A 16,666-nucleotide genomic window follows, 5' to 3' on the forward strand; every position below is an offset into this window, starting at 1 on the left:
TGTTTTTACTTCACATTGAATGATGGTAAAACAGACTGTTTTGGACATAATTCTTTAAGATTTTCCTCTAGGGAAATTGGCGTGGTTAGTCTTTTGGATCTAATGAAATTGCCAGCACTGCTGGTCAGAGTTTCTGGTGGCAACCACGTGCTGGTAATCGTAGACACTTGGGTACTTTTTAGCCTAGCGATTTGTACATTTTTTCGCCTGAATCGTACAGTGATTCCATAGAGGAACGTAATTTTATATCTATTCTTCAGCTCATCAAAAAGTTTTATCTCTTGCAATTATGGCGGTCCGTCTACAATTCGAGAACAATAATGAAATTGGAGTTTTCTCCAAGCTGACAAACTCGTATTGCCTTGTCGCTATCGGTGGTTCTGAGAATTTCTACAGGTTGTGAAATTATTGCAATCTCATACTTCCACAGTACACTGTTATAATTATCTACTGTCCTTTAAGTTATTATAATTTTAAAAATTAATAACTTATTTGTCATTTTAGCGTGTTTGAAGCTGAGCTGGCAGAAACGATTCCCGTTATTCACACTTCTATTGCTGGATGTCGGATTATTGGTCGATTATGCGTTGGTGTGTAACTGAAGAAACAATTAAGAATATTCATTTGGTACAGCACCTGCTAATTATAAAATTATAGGGAACAAAAATGGTCTTCTGGTACCAAATACGACAACAGATACTGAATTGCAGCATATAAGGAACTCCTTGCCAGATAATGTAAAAGTTCAAAGGGTTGAAGAACGCTTATCTGCTCTTGGAAACGTCATTGCCTCCAATGACTATGTTGCCCTTGTGCATCCTGACCTTGACAGAGTAAATATTTTTACCTAAAATTTTATTCGTATTTCATGAATGTCTATGCTCACATCTATCTTTATTTTGTCAGGAAACTGAAGAAATTCTAGCAGATACTCTCAATGTTGAGGTCTTTAGACAAACAGTTGCCAGTAATATTCTGATAGGCTCCTATTGTGTTCTTTCTAACCTGGGTGGCCTCGTGCACCCTAAAACGTCAATACAGGACCAAGATGAGCTCTCTTCGTTATTACAAGTGCCTTTAGTGGTAAGGATATATAAGTTTTTTTCATAATTTTGTGTGTATTGTAAAGGTGATTAAAAATATTGATTGTATTATAGGCTGGTACTGTTAATAGAGGTAGCGAAGTTATCGCTGCAGGGATGGTTGTCAATGACTGGGCATCATTTTGTGGTATGGACACTACATCTACAGAACTATCAGTCATTGAAAGTGTTTTCAAACTCAATGAAGCAACGCCAGCTGCTATCACGTCGACGATGCGTGCTTCTCTTATTGAAAGGTATGTAAAAAGAAATCCCTTGAGTATCATTACATGGACGCACAGTATTATACTTTCTGGTACTATTTCAGTATGTCTTAAAGGCGCCATCATCACAGTACAATGACTGCTTGTGTATAAAGAGATCTTATGCCGAACACAATGATTTATCCAACTTGAGTAAAGGAGGATCTTTGCAATTCCAACAACTTATAATGTAACAAGCTATTCTGTATTAAAAGTTTCTATGAAACACGTGAAATTTCACTGTCCTACTTGCATTCCATGTTTTTCTGAATTGTGAGACCTGTTGGGATTGAATAAAGTACACTGTAAGTTCAGCACTGGTTTGATACTTTAATCTGAACAATCAGATAATTAGTAGGTATCCTTGAAGAAATCCAGAAATATTTTACCTAGTAGTAAAAGAAATTTATTGAATACTAGCAAGATGCAACGTACATATCCTACGTGTCTTATCAATTGTACATATCTGACAAGTATCCACACTCTATTTTATTTTACCTCATTTTTAATCATTCTGAATATAGGTAAACACGTCCGGATGATAGGCAAGCACGTAGAAAGCAAATACGTTCTCGTAATTGTCATTATTATCAATGGTTGTGGTCAGGACAACCGACTGACGGATAGCAAGGATATTTGATTGAGTTATTAATTAACCGTTTAGAGATTTTATAATAATTATATAATAATAATTGCTATCAGGCAATCGGATCTGCTGAGCGCAGACAATAAAATCGATTCAGCAGCGCTGTTTCTCTATAACGATACAAGGCACAATGATCTAGTGATAATCAGATAAAATGCCAGATACCGTGTCATAGAAAAACCTGTACACCTATAGTATTGGTCTGCTGATTATAGGTCATTGGGGGGTCATCACTCGCACTACGAGGGTACAGTTTCACAAGTTATTAATATATTCTATATACAAAGGAAATGAAGGAAGCAAACCGTGTTCCGGCACGTTGTGCGCCCCAGCCTATCTAGACTGATCTAATAATGATCATTTTGAGGAGTGGCCACGTTTTTTCGATTTTTTTCTTTTCTTTTGATTTTCGAGTTCTGCTTAGACTAGAGTAATGGGAGCTCATCGGCATGAAGTAATTCATCCGCTGCTGCAGTATCAGCAGACATCACTAAGGTGATGCCCGCGCGATAGGATGCTGGGATACGAATATGGCTTGTGCCGTTACATACAATCTGTCCTTGTTGTCTTTGGCCCATTGTTTCCCTTATCATATTCACCACTTGGCCTGGATATTAATCAATAAATTAATTAATCATGATCGCATAATTGAACTCCACCGTTTAGTATACTTACCAAGGACGTTGAGTCTACGCCAACTTTGGTCCAGTGTTGTGAGGGGCCTGAGGTCTGTCAAAGAATTCCAATGGGCCAATACATCTGCTCGTCTTATGAGAAGTACACTAGGACTTACTAGTTGATGCCAAACAATCTGTATTGATTACATTTTGATTTCAGTACTTCATTCATCGATGGATTAATTCTGTAATTGCTAGTTACCTGTTCTGGCAAACATTGCAATGGATTCGTTAAATAAATTCCTGCTGGTCCTACACCAAAGATCATTTGATGATGCCAGGCATCAGGAATATCGCATCCTTCGCCACAATGTTGTAGATTTAAAGTGGCAATCGGTGCTGCACCTAATGTCACAAAGAAATAGAGAATAAATTAACTAATTTTAGGCTAATCTCTTTCTATTTAACCTTTAGAGAGCCAGTAGTGCAGCCAGTGGGATAGTGAAACCTTCCTTTCCGGATAGAACGCAAAAAATTTCGTTATTACGGCTCCATTTGTAGCCAATGAGATTCCTCGAGCTAGATCTTTGTGAGTTGCACCTGCCATTGATCTGCTCATCAAATATTTAGGTAAAGGAGTGCCTGGCTCCCTTAATCTTGTTCCTACCCCGCGAATAAGAACTTCCAACGAAAAAGGAACACCCAGAGCAAGCTGAGAAAAAGATTAATATTTTATTAGATTTGAAAATTATATGTTTATGAATTGGATCAGCCAGTTTCCTTACAAGAGCATTTATGGCTGATGTTGCTCCACATGCCGAGGTAGCTATTTGCGTAACTTGTTTAACCGTTGCTTCTTGTTCGCTCCATAGCATCACTTTGTCTACAGGCAGTAGAGTGTCCAATCTTTCATCACACAATTCATTTTCCTAAAATTAATTAACAAAATTATGCGTTTTTCGTTACGAAAAGTATGATATCAATTAGATCAATTTATTCACCAGATTTGATTCTCCACTTTGATTAAATGCTGCCTGTTTGTTCAACATCAGTTTTTTAGCCATCATTCGATGGTAAAGTGTAGAACTCAAATTGACCTTTCTAGAGTTCAAATTTGAGTTCTCAGGTACTGATACAGTTGTCGCATCCGAAAAAAGATCACTGTCAGTGTCACGGGTATCACCAGGTGATATTAAATCACCATTGGTGTTATGGTGGCCATAGGATTCACGGAGAGGACAGCCTACATTACGAGATATACTTGCAGCTTCCCATTTTTCTGAAAGTTCACAAGATCAATTGATAATTCTACTTATTTGACATGTGTCAAACGTTAGATTCTTTAGGAATCGTAAGACTTACTGATTTTGCCACTTGTACTTGGTAACCAGGGTGTACTGTTCTGACTATTTACTTGTGAGTTAGTATTGGATTTACTTTCATCAGAAGGACGATTCATCTCAACATTTTTTGGTGTTTGTTTAGGCTGACTTGTAGAAGCACATGCTTGTTTGGCTATTACTCTGCCACTGCTCAAGTCATTTAGTAACACTAGATCAGCCTCAGCATTGTCCAGAGCAATGTTTTGAATATCTTCATTGATGGATGCCAAGTCACTATCTCCCGTGTCTTGCTCGCAGGAGGGACCAGGATCAAAATCCATTTCTAGAAAGTCCATTTCAGGACTTGATCGTCCACTGTGACATGGCTCTTCAGCTTCAGCTTCAATTGGAGGATTTATTGGTGGTCCAAAATTTGAAGAAGACTCGTCACTTCCTTTGTAAGTGTAAATACAGTAGTCTTCCCCATCTGACATATCCCCTTCATTTCCTGAGCTGGAATCCCGCCTTTCACGATGTTGCACTGCTGTGTCTGGGATATCTGGGAAACGAACCTTTTGCAAACCACTAGGTCCTGGCGCTTCACGGCTATTGTTTATGTTAGGACGAAGAAAACAACATGTTCCTTGACTGGTAGAGCCAATACTGCTACTGATATTATTTAGTGCACACTTTGATGAATACGAACTTGACCACATTTGATCTGCTTCAGGACTCGAATCTGAACTGCATGAAACCTTCGATGGACATTTTTCTATTCCTGAGCCATGGTCTACATTATTTTTCATATCTGTATCTTCACGGTTAGTGTTACTGTTCAAAATAGATTTATGTTTTGTTCCTGCTGTTGAAAACAGTTCAGTGTTTGGTTGGGTGGATTGCGACCTATTACACTGGATTTCAGATTCTTCTACATTGTTGTTCAGTTTAAATTTATCACTAGTTAAGTGATTCTGTATTTTTTTAACTTTGCAAGTTTTTGTATCTGACTCAATGGAATGGTTGTCATTAGCTCCAGGCCCTGATTCATTCTTATCTTCTTTGGAGTTCATTGTGGCAATATTAACTGCAACAAATAGTATTATATGGCATTGTTGCTTAGATAATAAATTAAAGTCAATCCAATAAATCAGAATATTAATAATCTCGATAACAATACGTACAAAATTTAGTAAACACAACCAGGTATAAGACTGTGCATTAATAAATTATACGAAGTCAATAAAAACTGCATTATGTGCACGTATGAAGCTTGAAAAATTGACAATAGTAATAATAAAATTGACAAACTCCACGAAACGGACACGGCAAGTACAGGAGGACGCGATTTTAATAATTTTAAAGATGTATTTAAGGACCCCTTGGGCGTGCGTTATAATAGCCAACCTTTAATTCTTCTCAGTCTTAATAGACTCTGACATTACTCTTATTATGCACTCCACTAAGAATGTAGATTATGCGCATATCAGAATCCCATTTTCATGTAAGCAAGCTAGTGCTTTACTACTTTATTTCTATCATATTTTTTCGTTCGAGAAATATATCTACGTTCTGTCACCCTTTTGCGAGCAGTTGCGACTTACTGACCCCACCACAGGACGGAAGTCAGCTGATTCCCTAGAAAACGAGTTTTTCAACTAGAATTTTCCTGGAAAATATCTCAAGAAACCGGATCGAACGCCTGTTTTTCCCTAGATTCCACACACGACGTAAACAATGTGGTCATTCTGTATCAAATTCTACTAGACAAGTGTAGCCAAGTCAATAGATAGGTACTCATTTTGAGGACGAATTTTTACGGAATTGACTTGTAGATGAGATCCATTTTTCTTACTATTTTATCATACACAAATAAAGCTATGGTTGGCCTATTGGAGTATTCATTGAACTTTTGACGTTTCATTGGGATTGAATTTTTTAAAATTAAATTGTTTACAGCCGATATGAATATCGTGCGAGTTAATTCCAAAAATGTGATTTACATTATAATAGCGCTTTTATCAAGCACTGTGAAAGTAGCGCAAATGGGTCATGGTTAGTTGTATATAAATTTATGATTGCATGTGTTAAAAAAAATATATTTATAATTTTGTTTTTTGCAGATAGCATTGCAGATTGTGCAAAAGATATGAATACTAATACTACACTTGCTTATAGTAGCAAAAAGGTAGATTATTCAAACAAATTCCTCGTTCTATATAAATGACCATGTTAGAAACAAATCATTATTGCATTTTGGATATAAAATCAAGTAACAACAGGATTAATTTTTATAGGATGAGATTTTTGGTCTCTGCCCTGCAGGTAAATTATGCTCGGAGCTTCCTAGTGATTGCATACAATGCAAATTTGATCTAAATTGCAATTACGGATTGACCTATACAGCTGACTGTAATGTATTGGGTCAAGTCGATTGTATTGTATGTCATTTTTCAAATATTACACTTTCTAAGAAGTAAAATCTCATTTTTACATTTGTTATTAATAATCATTTTTTAAATACAGGGTAAACGAACTTTCCTAAGAGAATACATTTGCCGTTACTGTTATCAAACTGAACATTGGGAGCATAAATGTCTTCAAAAAAATTCTTGTAGCTCTGTTGCATCTCCTCAACAGTATTATAGGTGTGTTATGTGTTATATATGTATCGAATCAGATTTGTATTGAAAATACATTCTTCTCAGATACATGTTAAATCTGCTCTATGGGTTTTAGAACTAATTGTTCAGTTAACAACGATGTATTATGTCTGGGACGTCGTCGGTTTATGAAAAATCTTCCATGTAATTGGACTGGTGGATATCGTTGGTCAACGGCACTAATCCTCAGTATAACTTTGGGAGGTTTTGGAGCCGACAGGTAATTAAATATTAAATTTGTTTGCTTATTAATGAGATACGGTAAAATAATATAAATTTTACAGGTTCTATTTAGGACACTGGCAAGAAGGTATTGGCAAACTGTTCAGCTTTGGTGGACTTGGAGTGTGGACATTGATCGATGTTATATTGATTTCATTGAGGTATTTAGGACCTGCTGATGGATCTCTTTATATTTAAAAATATTAAGAAATGTTTATACAGCGCAAACTCTATCTCTAACGTTTACAATTATTTACACGACTGTTAAGAGATTATGTCTTTAAAAGACATATGTATAATAAAAGATGTTACAATAAAATGAGATACTATTCCCAATTATCAAATAACTTCATCAGTTATCTTCATTGAATCAATTTTTTATGAATTATTGTACTATTATACCTTTACTAGTCATTGTCATATCTTCCTAGAGAGTCAGTCAGGTACTGCTCGATGATTTCATAAATCGACTCATTATTATTAAGCCGATCGTTGTCAATCTGAAAATATTAATATTTTGTTTGTCTTATTTAATGACATTTTCTTTTCTGAAATAACTTACCAGTATGGAATAGTAGCCAAGTTTCTTTAATAAGCGAAGCTTAAAATGCATTAGTCCATGAGGTATTCTAGTATTTCTTAAACAAGTAATTTCATCCAGAATGTCAATATGAATTTTCCTATAATAATATTATATAAATACAGAGATAAAATTATAGTAAATTATAGACTATGCTTTAAAGATGTACCCTAAATGCTGGTGTTCCACGCTAATACCAGGAATATATAATCCTAAAACGGGACATTCAATTCTAATTTGATCCAAACAAGTGAGTTCTTTCAATGTTCTTATAACTTTAAATATCATTTTGATATTTTCTCCTACTTTAAATCCAACTTTGAATTCTTTTGTTAATTCTATTGGTATATCAATTTCTGGATTTTCAATTTGAATACTTGTTATTAGTAACTGTAAACGAGCCATTGGTTTCCATAGAAGTCCTTTATATATGGAAGGGAAAATGTTTTGTTCAAGACATTTTTCAATTATCTAAAATCACAAAGTTAATGTTAATCACAGATCATCTCATAAGTAATTCAGTATTCAGTTATTGCATTGTATGCCATTGGAAAAAGCTGCATTACTTATGACCTGATATTTTACTATTGTTACATTTCTTTGTGTTGCACACCTTTTTACAATCATGCTCCATTATCTTGAGACACAATAAAGTATTAACCAGAAGATTAACATTCTTCAAATACTTGGAAAAATTATTCTGAATAAATATTTGTATCTGAGAAAATTCCTTTTTTTCTAACTGATAGTTTAATCTGCTACCAGCCCAAAGCAATCTGTCCAAATCTTTAATTCTGATTGAATCTTTAGAACGATGCATAATATTCTCAGATAATTCTTCCATTGAGTCTTTAAACATTCTCTGTAACACAGGCTGAAAGGAAGTATATGCTTCAGCATATAAAGCCAGAACGTGTGCTGCACACTTCATTCTGAATTTCTCCTGATGTTGAAGAATTGTTCCACTTAAATTGTTTAAAGATAATTCCTTAGTAACACCAGCATGGCGAATCGCTTTGCATAGTGTAACTAGTAAGGCAGGATCATTTACAAAAAAACTTGCATTCTCTTCAAGAGTCTTCTCTAAAACACGTATTTGAGTAGCATTCAATTTGACATATGTTTTGAAAGCAGCATATGCTATAATACTTTTATCTATTAAGGACATGTTTATCATGTTCGGTAAACCACTTGTTATATACTGAACTTCAGAAGAACTATTTTTTTTATTCATTGATAAATAAAACAATAATTCTATTGTTTGTAGATGAGATAATGTTTGTTTCATTGCAGCACTCATTAAAATTTCTATACTCTTCTTATAGAATTGTGTTAAAGTCACTCGATGGGGAAATTTCCTTGCAAGAGCATTAAGCAATTGCAAAATTTCAGTATATGATAATTTTTGTATAATATCACAACATTCTATATCAATTCTGTGTAAGATTATCTGTTTTTCATCCTTAGCAGATTCAATAGCACGCAATAGACTGGATATATCATTGGTTGCAAGAATTCTCTGTGCAAATTGCATGGAATTTTTCATATCCACATTCAATTTCTGTTTCTTCAAATACATTGGGATAAAATCATTTCTTTTAAAGAGATCCAAAAAGTAGTAATGTAATGTTTTCGTATCAGAAACCGTTCCTGTTGTAGCGAAAGAATTTTTTTGAAGAACTGGTCTTATTTTCTGAATACATCTTATAATTCTATAACCTAAGTTCATGATTTCTGAAAATATAACGTTTATTATGGTAAATTCTAATATTTTATGTATGAGAAAAACTAAAATAAATAAATAAAGTAAATAAATAAAATAGATATAAAAATGTACAAATGAAGTTTACCGATATTAATATTTTATGGTGATAATAGTTCAGTGCCTGAGTTAAAAAGAATTTACTTACTTCTTCAAAGCAGAAAATATGTCTTTCTACATTGAATATTATTAAACACAGTAAATCTGAGTTTTCTAATTCTTTAGTAGACATGTGACGAGATAAAGTGAGGCGTTTGAAATATTTGTTGTGATTAAAATTCCAGAACTCCTATATGACATAACCTAGATACTGTAGAACTGATGTTTTCATCATTCATCCGTACTTTTCACTAGGCAAAAAATTCCAAAATAGAAGTTAAAGATATATAAAATATTGATATTCATTATACAAAGAAAAAAAAATGCCGACTGTAATAGCTTTAGACGTTTCACTTTCAATGAGACGACCGGTATTAGGCGTCCTGGGAACTGACAGTGTTCAAACTGAACAGTTGACAAGGCATCATTTGGCTGTCCAAGGAATAAATGCACTTTTACATTATCTACAGACAAATTCAAAGTTAGAGTTTGTCTCCCTTGTAAGTATCTTTTTGAATGTATGACATTTTGCCAAATTGTTTGATTCTTAATTATAAAATCCTTGCAATTCAGGTTGTATTCTCCTCGTTGTATGAAGTCATATGTCCTTTCACAAGAGACTATGATAGTATTAGAGCTAAATTACAAAATATTGAAGAATGCGACAAGACTTGTATTGAAACTGCTCTACATGGTGTAAATAATGTCATTATGGCTGAATGGGGAAATACAACAGCTTGTCAAGTTATTCTAGTAACTGATGGTAATCCAGGAGTTGGGACAATGTCTTTAGGAGATTCTTTAAATTCATTAAATGTAAAGAGGGATAATAATCCATTTCCACTTCCTTTTCCTTATCCTGGAAAACTTAGTATAGTCTGCATCGCATCACAGCAAGGTATTGTAAAAAGACTTCTGGTATCACTATTGATGATCATGTTTACTTTTCTGTAATTAAAAATTACTTTTAATTCCTAAAGATCCTGGATTGGCAATAGGCTTGCCTTTATATCAAAGATTAATAGAATTAGCTGGCAGCGATAGTATTGTTCTAATACCTGAAGGACAACTCACAAAAAATTCTGTGACTAATTGCTTTCAAAAATTGGCTGAAGCAAATTATGTCTCGTTTCAAGGATATTTGAAGTGTGGACATTTAGGTTCTCGAATATTTTTATCACCACCACCAATGGTAAGTCTTTTGATCACCTATATTAAATTTAACATAAGGTCTTTCAGTTATACTGCTACATATAATTATTTTTCGTCTAAAGCCTCATACCAAGAAGACTGATTTTGAAATTCTGGCTGGATTGACAGTCTCCAAAACAATAGAAATATGCGGGTTTATATCTGTGGCTGATGTTGGCAGTCCTAGTGCCATTTCCAGGCACCTCGTGCTCCCTCTTCCTACTGAAAAAACACCAAGTATGCAGGGTATATCGTTAGAAGAAGAATCAGATACAGAAGATAATGGTGATGACGGAAAAATCCCATCATTTTGTGTATTACTTCATGGTGCTTTAAAGGTAATTATAACAAATTTCACGTACTACCAAAACAATGATTTCAAAATAATTTTTAAAACATTCAAAGGTAGAAAACATGGCTGCTCTATGTCTGTTAAACACTGACTGGTATGGATTCATCTATTCATGGGCTGATACCAAGAAGAAATCAAATCTAATGCTTACTTTGTTAGAACCAGGCACTGATATAATACCTTGGCTTGGTAACTTAAGTAACTTAGGACCTATCGATGCTGCCATTAATAAAAGTGGCGAGATAGGCTTTCCAGTAAGGCCCTCAGAAAAGAGAAGTTATTCACAAAACGCACCTTCCTGGATAAGACAAGTTGGCTTACAATCTGATATACAAAAGATACTTAGACATGCCAGGAAGTTACCAGAGAAAACTCAAAATTTTTACAAGGCAAATAATTCCGCTATATATTTTTTATAAGTAATGAGCTAAATATTTAACTAAAAATTTATTTTAGGAATTGAACCGATTACGAAGAGCAGCATTGTCCATGGGATTTGTAGAACTTCTAGAAGGTCTCGCATCCATTTTTGAAAGAGAATGTACACTACTTCCACCAAATCTAAATCCAGACTGTACAATACAAATGGGTCATGTAGCAGAAATGCTGAGAAAACCATACTCACGAGAATTAAAAAACAACATAACTCCCGTGCGAACAAAATTCCATCATGCAGAATGATAAGTTCAATTGTTAAAGTTTCAATATTCCAAAAACTTGGTGGTCCGTAAATATGATTTTATTTATGTATTATGTCAGTTTTTTTTGTACACACAGTATGGAGTTCTCAATAAACAAGAAGAATTTCTTAATTTTACCCATGTCTTAAATATTTTTAAACTCCAGTATATGTCGTAAAACGTTATAAAGTCCGGAAGCAGTTTGGGCAGTTGGATAAATATTCAAATCTGGCACATGAACAAAGAGTGTTCTATTCTGATTAATTTTCAAAGATTGATAATAAACATATTCGCATAGGTATCGACCAGCATCGTGGGAAACGGAAGCTTTAATATTCGAATTTTCAATATTATTAATATAATTGCAAATTTGTTTAACATCGCATACGGTCTCCAATATAAGATTATTTTCTTCAACATTACTCTCGTCTGGACAAGTATTATTTATATCCTCTCTTATATATCCTTTGCTGTGCGCCCGTGATTCTATGGTGATGCATTCAGCAATAGAAGAAACTCCAACGTGTATTACAAACTGTATAATTGAAGAGAATTATGCATTAGACAATATCATTGATAAAGGTTCCATTTTTTAACCATTATCTTATATGTGTTTACACATATTTACCACTGGGTCGTAAATCTTCCACAGTTGTGGAATACGTGAAGCGACATGATTATAATCGACTGGAAGCTCCTCGATAATTAAATTAAAATCCGCCAATATTCCAGTTCTACAGTATTCACTTGAAATAAATTTAACAGCTTCCCAACTAGCATTTATCGTGTGTTTACCAAACGGACCATATCCTGTTAATATAATTGTGCGTTTTGTATCCATTGTCATATTTAGTGATAAGATATTAGCTGATAATATTCTTCTTCTTCTACCCTTATAGATTTTTTCCTATTAAAAAGGGCAAGATCAAATCTTATATTCTACAAATCTGAACTCCAAATACAATGTAAACTCACATCAAAGGTCAGGGGAAAAAATGGGCAGAACTGGGTTCCGTTCTCCAGCTAGATATCCGCTGCTTCTATCTGGTTACTATTCTTCAGACTTTTCACTAGAAACAGAAACCTAGTGACATTCAGTTCTTTGGTCGTTAAACGAGTGAGACAGATTTATTAAAGATGGCGGTTAGTGCATTAAGACGTGTTTTGACAATTTTCATCGATTTTAATTATCAGTACTAGACCTTGATCAATTACTCCAAAATAATTATACGATTTACCTGTGCAAAGAACACGAACTTCTTCATCTGTCTTAATACTTCAGCGGTGAATTCCTCGATTAGATATACAAATATCGCGAGCAGGCTGGTCGAGACATGTCTCAACGAGTTTCGACTGGCTGCCATCAGTGATCATCGTTGAGGAGTCATCGTTGAGGATTTTTTTTTATTAGTTTCTCTAAGAAAGGAAATTTACGCTTCATTCTACGTTTCGTTCATCGAGGTAGGTCTTGGGTGTTAATACTACCTCTTTATATTATAATATTTTGGCATATAGGTGGAACATAAGTCCTGCAGACTATATTTACATTCTTTATATACAGTTTAAATGGTTTTGTTTTCATGTTTTATCAAATGATAAGAACTCGTAATGAGATTGATAAAAAGTGACTTCACATTTTTAGGTGGATGTTGCCGGTAGCACCCGTGGCTATTAGTAATCTTGTATACAGTCATCAATTCTATTGTGATGGGCAGTCTTACGGCTTGTAATACGAAAAAGTGTTTTCTACCTGGGATTGATCTTGGACAGCAATTATAATCGAAGAATAGACGACATTTTCAATACTGTGGTACTTTCGAAGAGAATCTGGGGCGGGAAGATGCCTCTCAGTGTGGTTGAGGATGGGACAGCACTTAGCTAGTCTCCGAGATTTTTTCAAGATGGACAGTGAGAAACAAGTAGAGCTGCAACCTGAAGGTGCATATCAGCGGTCCTCTATAGACATGCTTTACGAGCCGGAAAATAATACTGCTCATTTGGAAAATAATGGAAATCTTGTGAACGAGTTTAAGCCCGATGGAAATTCAAATAGTGAACAGTCCAATTTAGATTTGGATAATCACAACTCTAGATTTGAGTCTATATACAGTCAGCCTATCGATGCTCAAGATTCTAAGCAAGTGTGCAATAGAAATGGAAACTTTGTGGCATCACCAGAGCCTCAAACATTCAAACAGGAACCTTGTTGCAGCAGCTCTGGAAGCAGTAATAGCAGCAGCAGCTCCGAAGATAGTCCAGTTAATCCTGTATTAAGAAGATCCTCTAAAACTCTGTCATTCGGCAAGAGAAGAAGTAAGCAACGTAATAAGGATCCTGGTCCTCCATGTAATCATGCCTTAACTTCAAAGAAAAAGCGCAGTAATTGGGTACTCAAATTCAATTGCGCGAAAAGTAAAGGATCAAAGAACACTGATATCCCAGGACAAGGTAACAACAGTTCGGAATGCGTGTGCACGGGATATAGAAGAACGGAAGAGCACCCTATGGGAGCTAGCATTGTTTTCAACAGTAGATCTGCTCCGCAAAGTCCAGTTTTGGGTCCTTTGCCACCAAGTCCTGTAATAGATCTTTCCCGGTTTAACCCTGAAGAATTTCCCATGGAGGTACTACAAGTAAAACCATGACACCTTCAATGCAAATGGTTTTTTATTAAAAAAAAAAATCCTTACTTTCAGGATTGCGATGAAAGAGCAAGGTTGCAGCGTGCTCGAGAAATGGAAGAAGGCGTCGAACCGCCTCCTGGTTATCGGCCTAATTATCCTTCTGGTATCCAGGTACATCCTAATGGAATTACCGTGGATAGTCTCGCGGCGCTGTTTCAGGCACATGCCGGAATTCAAGCTGCAGCACTCACAGCACTTTCCCAAATCGACTTTACATTAATACCAAACATCGAACGACCAGCTCATACACAGGTAATTATCAAAACCATCAATATCCAATTAGTAAATATAAAATCCTAATCAATTCTACAGGTCGATTACGTTCACTGCCTGGTACCCGACCTAAGATCTATTACAGCCTGCTCATTTTACTGGGGTAAAATGGATCGCTACGAGGCCGAACGACTCCTGGAGGGCAAGCAAGATGGAACTTTCCTCCTGCGAGATTCAGCTCAGGAGGAGTTCCTCTTCTCCGTCAGCTTTCGCAAGTACGAACGCTCTCTACACGCGCGCATCGAACAATGGAATCACAAATTCAGTTTTGATTCTCACGATCCGGGTGTCTACGCCTCAGAAACGGTAATTACTCATACACTTCTCAGAACTTTCTCCTTTAGAAATCTTATATGTATATAAATTCACGAATTCTTTAACCCAGGTATGTGGCCTTATCGAACACTACAAGGACCCGTCATGCTGCATGTTCTTCGAGCCGATGCTGACGATACCGCTGCATCGCAACTTTGCATTTCCATTGCAGCATCTATGCCGTGCTGTGATAACAACCCGCACCACCTATGACGGTATCAATAAGTTGCAGTTGCCAAAGACCCTTAAGAGTTATCTCAAAGAATATCATTACAAGCAGAGAGTGCGTGTACGTAGACTGGATACAGAGAATGATCTGCAGAGCGAAGGCGGTAGATCAATATCATATCTACCATTAATGAGTCCACGCGATTCTCATTCGGCGGGATAAAATTATATGAGAACTAATTAAGAATAGGAAAAACATGGAATACAAGCACAAAAGATTACGAAAATTTTCGTACAGATACGAAAATTGTATACGGTCCCAAAGCGATTTCGCATTTGTGGGAATCTCTGTAAAAGGATGGGAATCATTATTTCTAATACCAGGTGCAGGAATCCCTGGGTGAAATTAGAATTTGTAAAGATTCTGACGAAATATAAATAATGCAAAGGACTCCCGGAGGGTCCTGTGGATTCTCTTGCAGAGAGTAAACGAACCTCCGGCGTCCGTTAATACTTAACATACTTAGTGATTACTCAAGCGTAATATTTACACACCAGTTGTTTTTCTTTTATTTAAAGCGGCCATCGTTTAAAAAAATAGCTAGACTTTTAGGACTACTCTTGGCACATTAGTCTTTCTAAAAACCTTGGTCACGTATTTTTTATCCTTTTAAGCTCCATCGCATGCAACATGCAGAAACATTTTATGAAATTACCGCAAGAAGCGTATTGACGGTCACGATTCTCTGCATTCTAAATTATAAATTAATCGTAGCTGAGTCAAGGTTACATAAAAATATCTCTAGACGTCCAGCACTTCCAGTTAAAACGGTTACCTATTTTTTTCTAATTATGAGGAGTACATAAAATGTAACCACGTAATCGTGCCTCGCATGAAATTAATTTGTCCCAATACTCTCCCGCTCCACAGTATTACTTATCGTTATGGACATATTGTTATTAAATATATATATGCGAAGGAAAATTTGTAAATTGATAACGATATCAACCCTAGATTTACGGAGGTTAATTATCGGCGTCAACAGAAATTGCTAAAAAATAATACTTATAATTTCTGTAACGTTAATTTTTGAATTTCACGCCTTTGTCACACACCTTTAAATTCCACAGTAGCCGTTGCGAGTTTGCATTTCACCCCAGTGTGGAATTGAAGGGTTTAACATGAAATTTGAAATCCGTCAAAATTACGGGTTCCGTAAATCTAGTGTTAATCAGTAATGTTAGTTTCAATGTCATTTGACGACATCAAGTCTTGTGATTTTTTTAAACATGGCCCACTGACTCGATATTAAAACATTATGGTTCGTATTAATAATCCTATTGTGCCTACTTCTATTGTCAGTGATAAATGAATATCGTATAGTGTGTCGGTACCCGAGGATTACTTACCTTAGGATGGGCTCTTGGTTTTTCTATTTTAGAGTACATTCGTTTTATAGGTTGCGATATCCTCGGCTTTCCACTTCCAGAATAATGAAGAAAACGTGCTTAGGATAAATGACAAGAATTATATGCAAGACGCACACTCATCCTACATGATTGTTTCTCTTTCATGCACGCCAGTGGCAGCTAAAAATTCTATAGCGTTCAGGACCATTCTGTTCCTTGTTTATTGTCTCTATTATTTCATTTTGTTAGTTCAATCGTTTTCTATATATTTGATCACTTCCTCGGAGGGACGTCTTTGCCACTATATTAAATAAATTATGAATATTTATCATATGTACTC

At 35.4% G+C, this 16,666-nt stretch overlaps 7 protein-coding genes across 10 annotated transcripts; 4 read left to right on the top strand and 3 right to left on the bottom strand.

Annotated features, from left to right (window-relative positions):
- Positions 1-260: 260 nt before the first annotated feature.
- On the top strand, positions 261-1,585 carry LOC107271799 (eukaryotic translation initiation factor 6). Its single transcript, XM_015748218.2, has 6 exons — positions 261-396; positions 505-590; positions 658-833; positions 907-1,083; positions 1,158-1,339; positions 1,411-1,585. The coding sequence occupies exons 1-6, from the start codon at positions 290-292 to the stop codon at positions 1,418-1,420; spliced, it is 738 nt and encodes a 245-aa protein (XP_015603704.1). The 5' UTR covers positions 261-289; the 3' UTR covers positions 1,421-1,585.
- A 143-nt stretch (positions 1,586-1,728) lies between these two features.
- Positions 1,729-5,532, bottom strand: LOC107271793. Of its 2 annotated transcripts, none has more exons than XM_015748211.2 (8): positions 5,335-5,532; positions 3,971-5,014; positions 3,610-3,887; positions 3,394-3,537; positions 3,077-3,320; positions 2,871-3,013; positions 2,667-2,802; positions 1,729-2,598 (listed from the first exon to the last, which is right to left on the bottom strand). In XM_015748211.2, the coding sequence occupies exons 2-8, from the start codon at positions 4,998-5,000 to the stop codon at positions 2,417-2,419; spliced, it is 2,157 nt and encodes a 718-aa protein (XP_015603697.1). In that variant the 5' UTR covers positions 5,001-5,014; positions 5,335-5,532; the 3' UTR covers positions 1,729-2,416. The 2 variants fall into 2 exon arrangements, with proteins under 2 accessions (XP_015603697.1, XP_015603698.1); XM_015748212.2 differs by lacking the exon at positions 5,335-5,532 and adding an exon at positions 5,112-5,314 and having other exon boundaries at positions 2,417-2,598.
- A 132-nt stretch (positions 5,533-5,664) lies between these two features.
- On the top strand, positions 5,665-7,159 carry LOC107271800 (TM2 domain-containing protein almondex). Of its 2 annotated transcripts, none has more exons than XM_025089045.1 (6): positions 5,665-5,982; positions 6,055-6,115; positions 6,225-6,368; positions 6,454-6,575; positions 6,667-6,810; positions 6,875-7,159. In XM_025089045.1, exons 2-6 carry the CDS (start codon positions 6,077-6,079, stop codon positions 7,008-7,010), a joined length of 585 nt encoding a protein of 194 aa, XP_024944813.1. In that variant the 5' UTR covers positions 5,665-5,982; positions 6,055-6,076; the 3' UTR covers positions 7,011-7,159. The 2 variants fall into 2 exon arrangements, with proteins under 2 accessions (XP_024944813.1, XP_015603706.1); XM_015748220.2 differs by having other exon boundaries at positions 5,666-5,982; positions 6,051-6,115.
- Positions 6,964-9,470, bottom strand: LOC107271795. The gene is made up of 5 exons (XM_015748215.1): positions 9,303-9,470; positions 8,006-9,126; positions 7,562-7,863; positions 7,375-7,492; positions 6,964-7,312 (listed from the first exon to the last, which is right to left on the bottom strand). Exons 2-5 carry the CDS (start codon positions 9,119-9,121, stop codon positions 7,220-7,222), a joined length of 1,629 nt encoding a protein of 542 aa, XP_015603701.1. The 5' UTR covers positions 9,122-9,126; positions 9,303-9,470; the 3' UTR covers positions 6,964-7,219.
- A 33-nt stretch (positions 9,471-9,503) lies between these two features.
- On the top strand, positions 9,504-11,613 carry LOC107271797 (integrator complex subunit 14). The gene is made up of 6 exons (XM_015748217.2): positions 9,504-9,753; positions 9,827-10,151; positions 10,234-10,445; positions 10,528-10,782; positions 10,850-11,185; positions 11,253-11,613. The coding sequence occupies exons 1-6, from the start codon at positions 9,577-9,579 to the stop codon at positions 11,475-11,477; spliced, it is 1,530 nt and encodes a 509-aa protein (XP_015603703.1). The 5' UTR covers positions 9,504-9,576; the 3' UTR covers positions 11,478-11,613.
- Positions 11,514-12,853, bottom strand: LOC107271801 (pyroglutamyl-peptidase 1). 2 transcript variants are annotated; one of them, XM_015748223.2, is made up of 4 exons: positions 12,715-12,853; positions 12,452-12,560; positions 12,105-12,383; positions 11,514-12,011 (listed from the first exon to the last, which is right to left on the bottom strand). In XM_015748223.2, exons 3-4 carry the CDS (start codon positions 12,321-12,323, stop codon positions 11,622-11,624), a joined length of 609 nt encoding a protein of 202 aa, XP_015603709.1. In that variant the 5' UTR covers positions 12,324-12,383; positions 12,452-12,560; positions 12,715-12,853; the 3' UTR covers positions 11,514-11,621. The 2 variants fall into 2 exon arrangements, with proteins under 2 accessions (XP_015603709.1, XP_015603707.1); XM_015748221.2 differs by having other exon boundaries at positions 12,452-12,546; positions 12,715-12,852.
- LOC107271796 lies at positions 12,618-16,252 on the top strand. The gene is made up of 5 exons (XM_015748216.2): positions 12,618-12,937; positions 13,119-14,100; positions 14,173-14,412; positions 14,473-14,739; positions 14,819-16,252. The coding sequence occupies exons 2-5, from the start codon at positions 13,339-13,341 to the stop codon at positions 15,137-15,139; spliced, it is 1,590 nt and encodes a 529-aa protein (XP_015603702.1). The 5' UTR covers positions 12,618-12,937; positions 13,119-13,338; the 3' UTR covers positions 15,140-16,252.
- The last annotated feature ends 414 nt before the right edge of the window (positions 16,253-16,666 follow it).

The sequence above is a fragment of the Cephus cinctus genome, unplaced genomic scaffold (assembly GCF_000341935.2).
Source record: "Cephus cinctus unplaced genomic scaffold, Ccin1 Ccin1_scaffold1042, whole genome shotgun sequence".
Lineage (NCBI taxonomy): Eukaryota > Metazoa > Arthropoda > Insecta > Hymenoptera > Cephidae > Cephus > Cephus cinctus.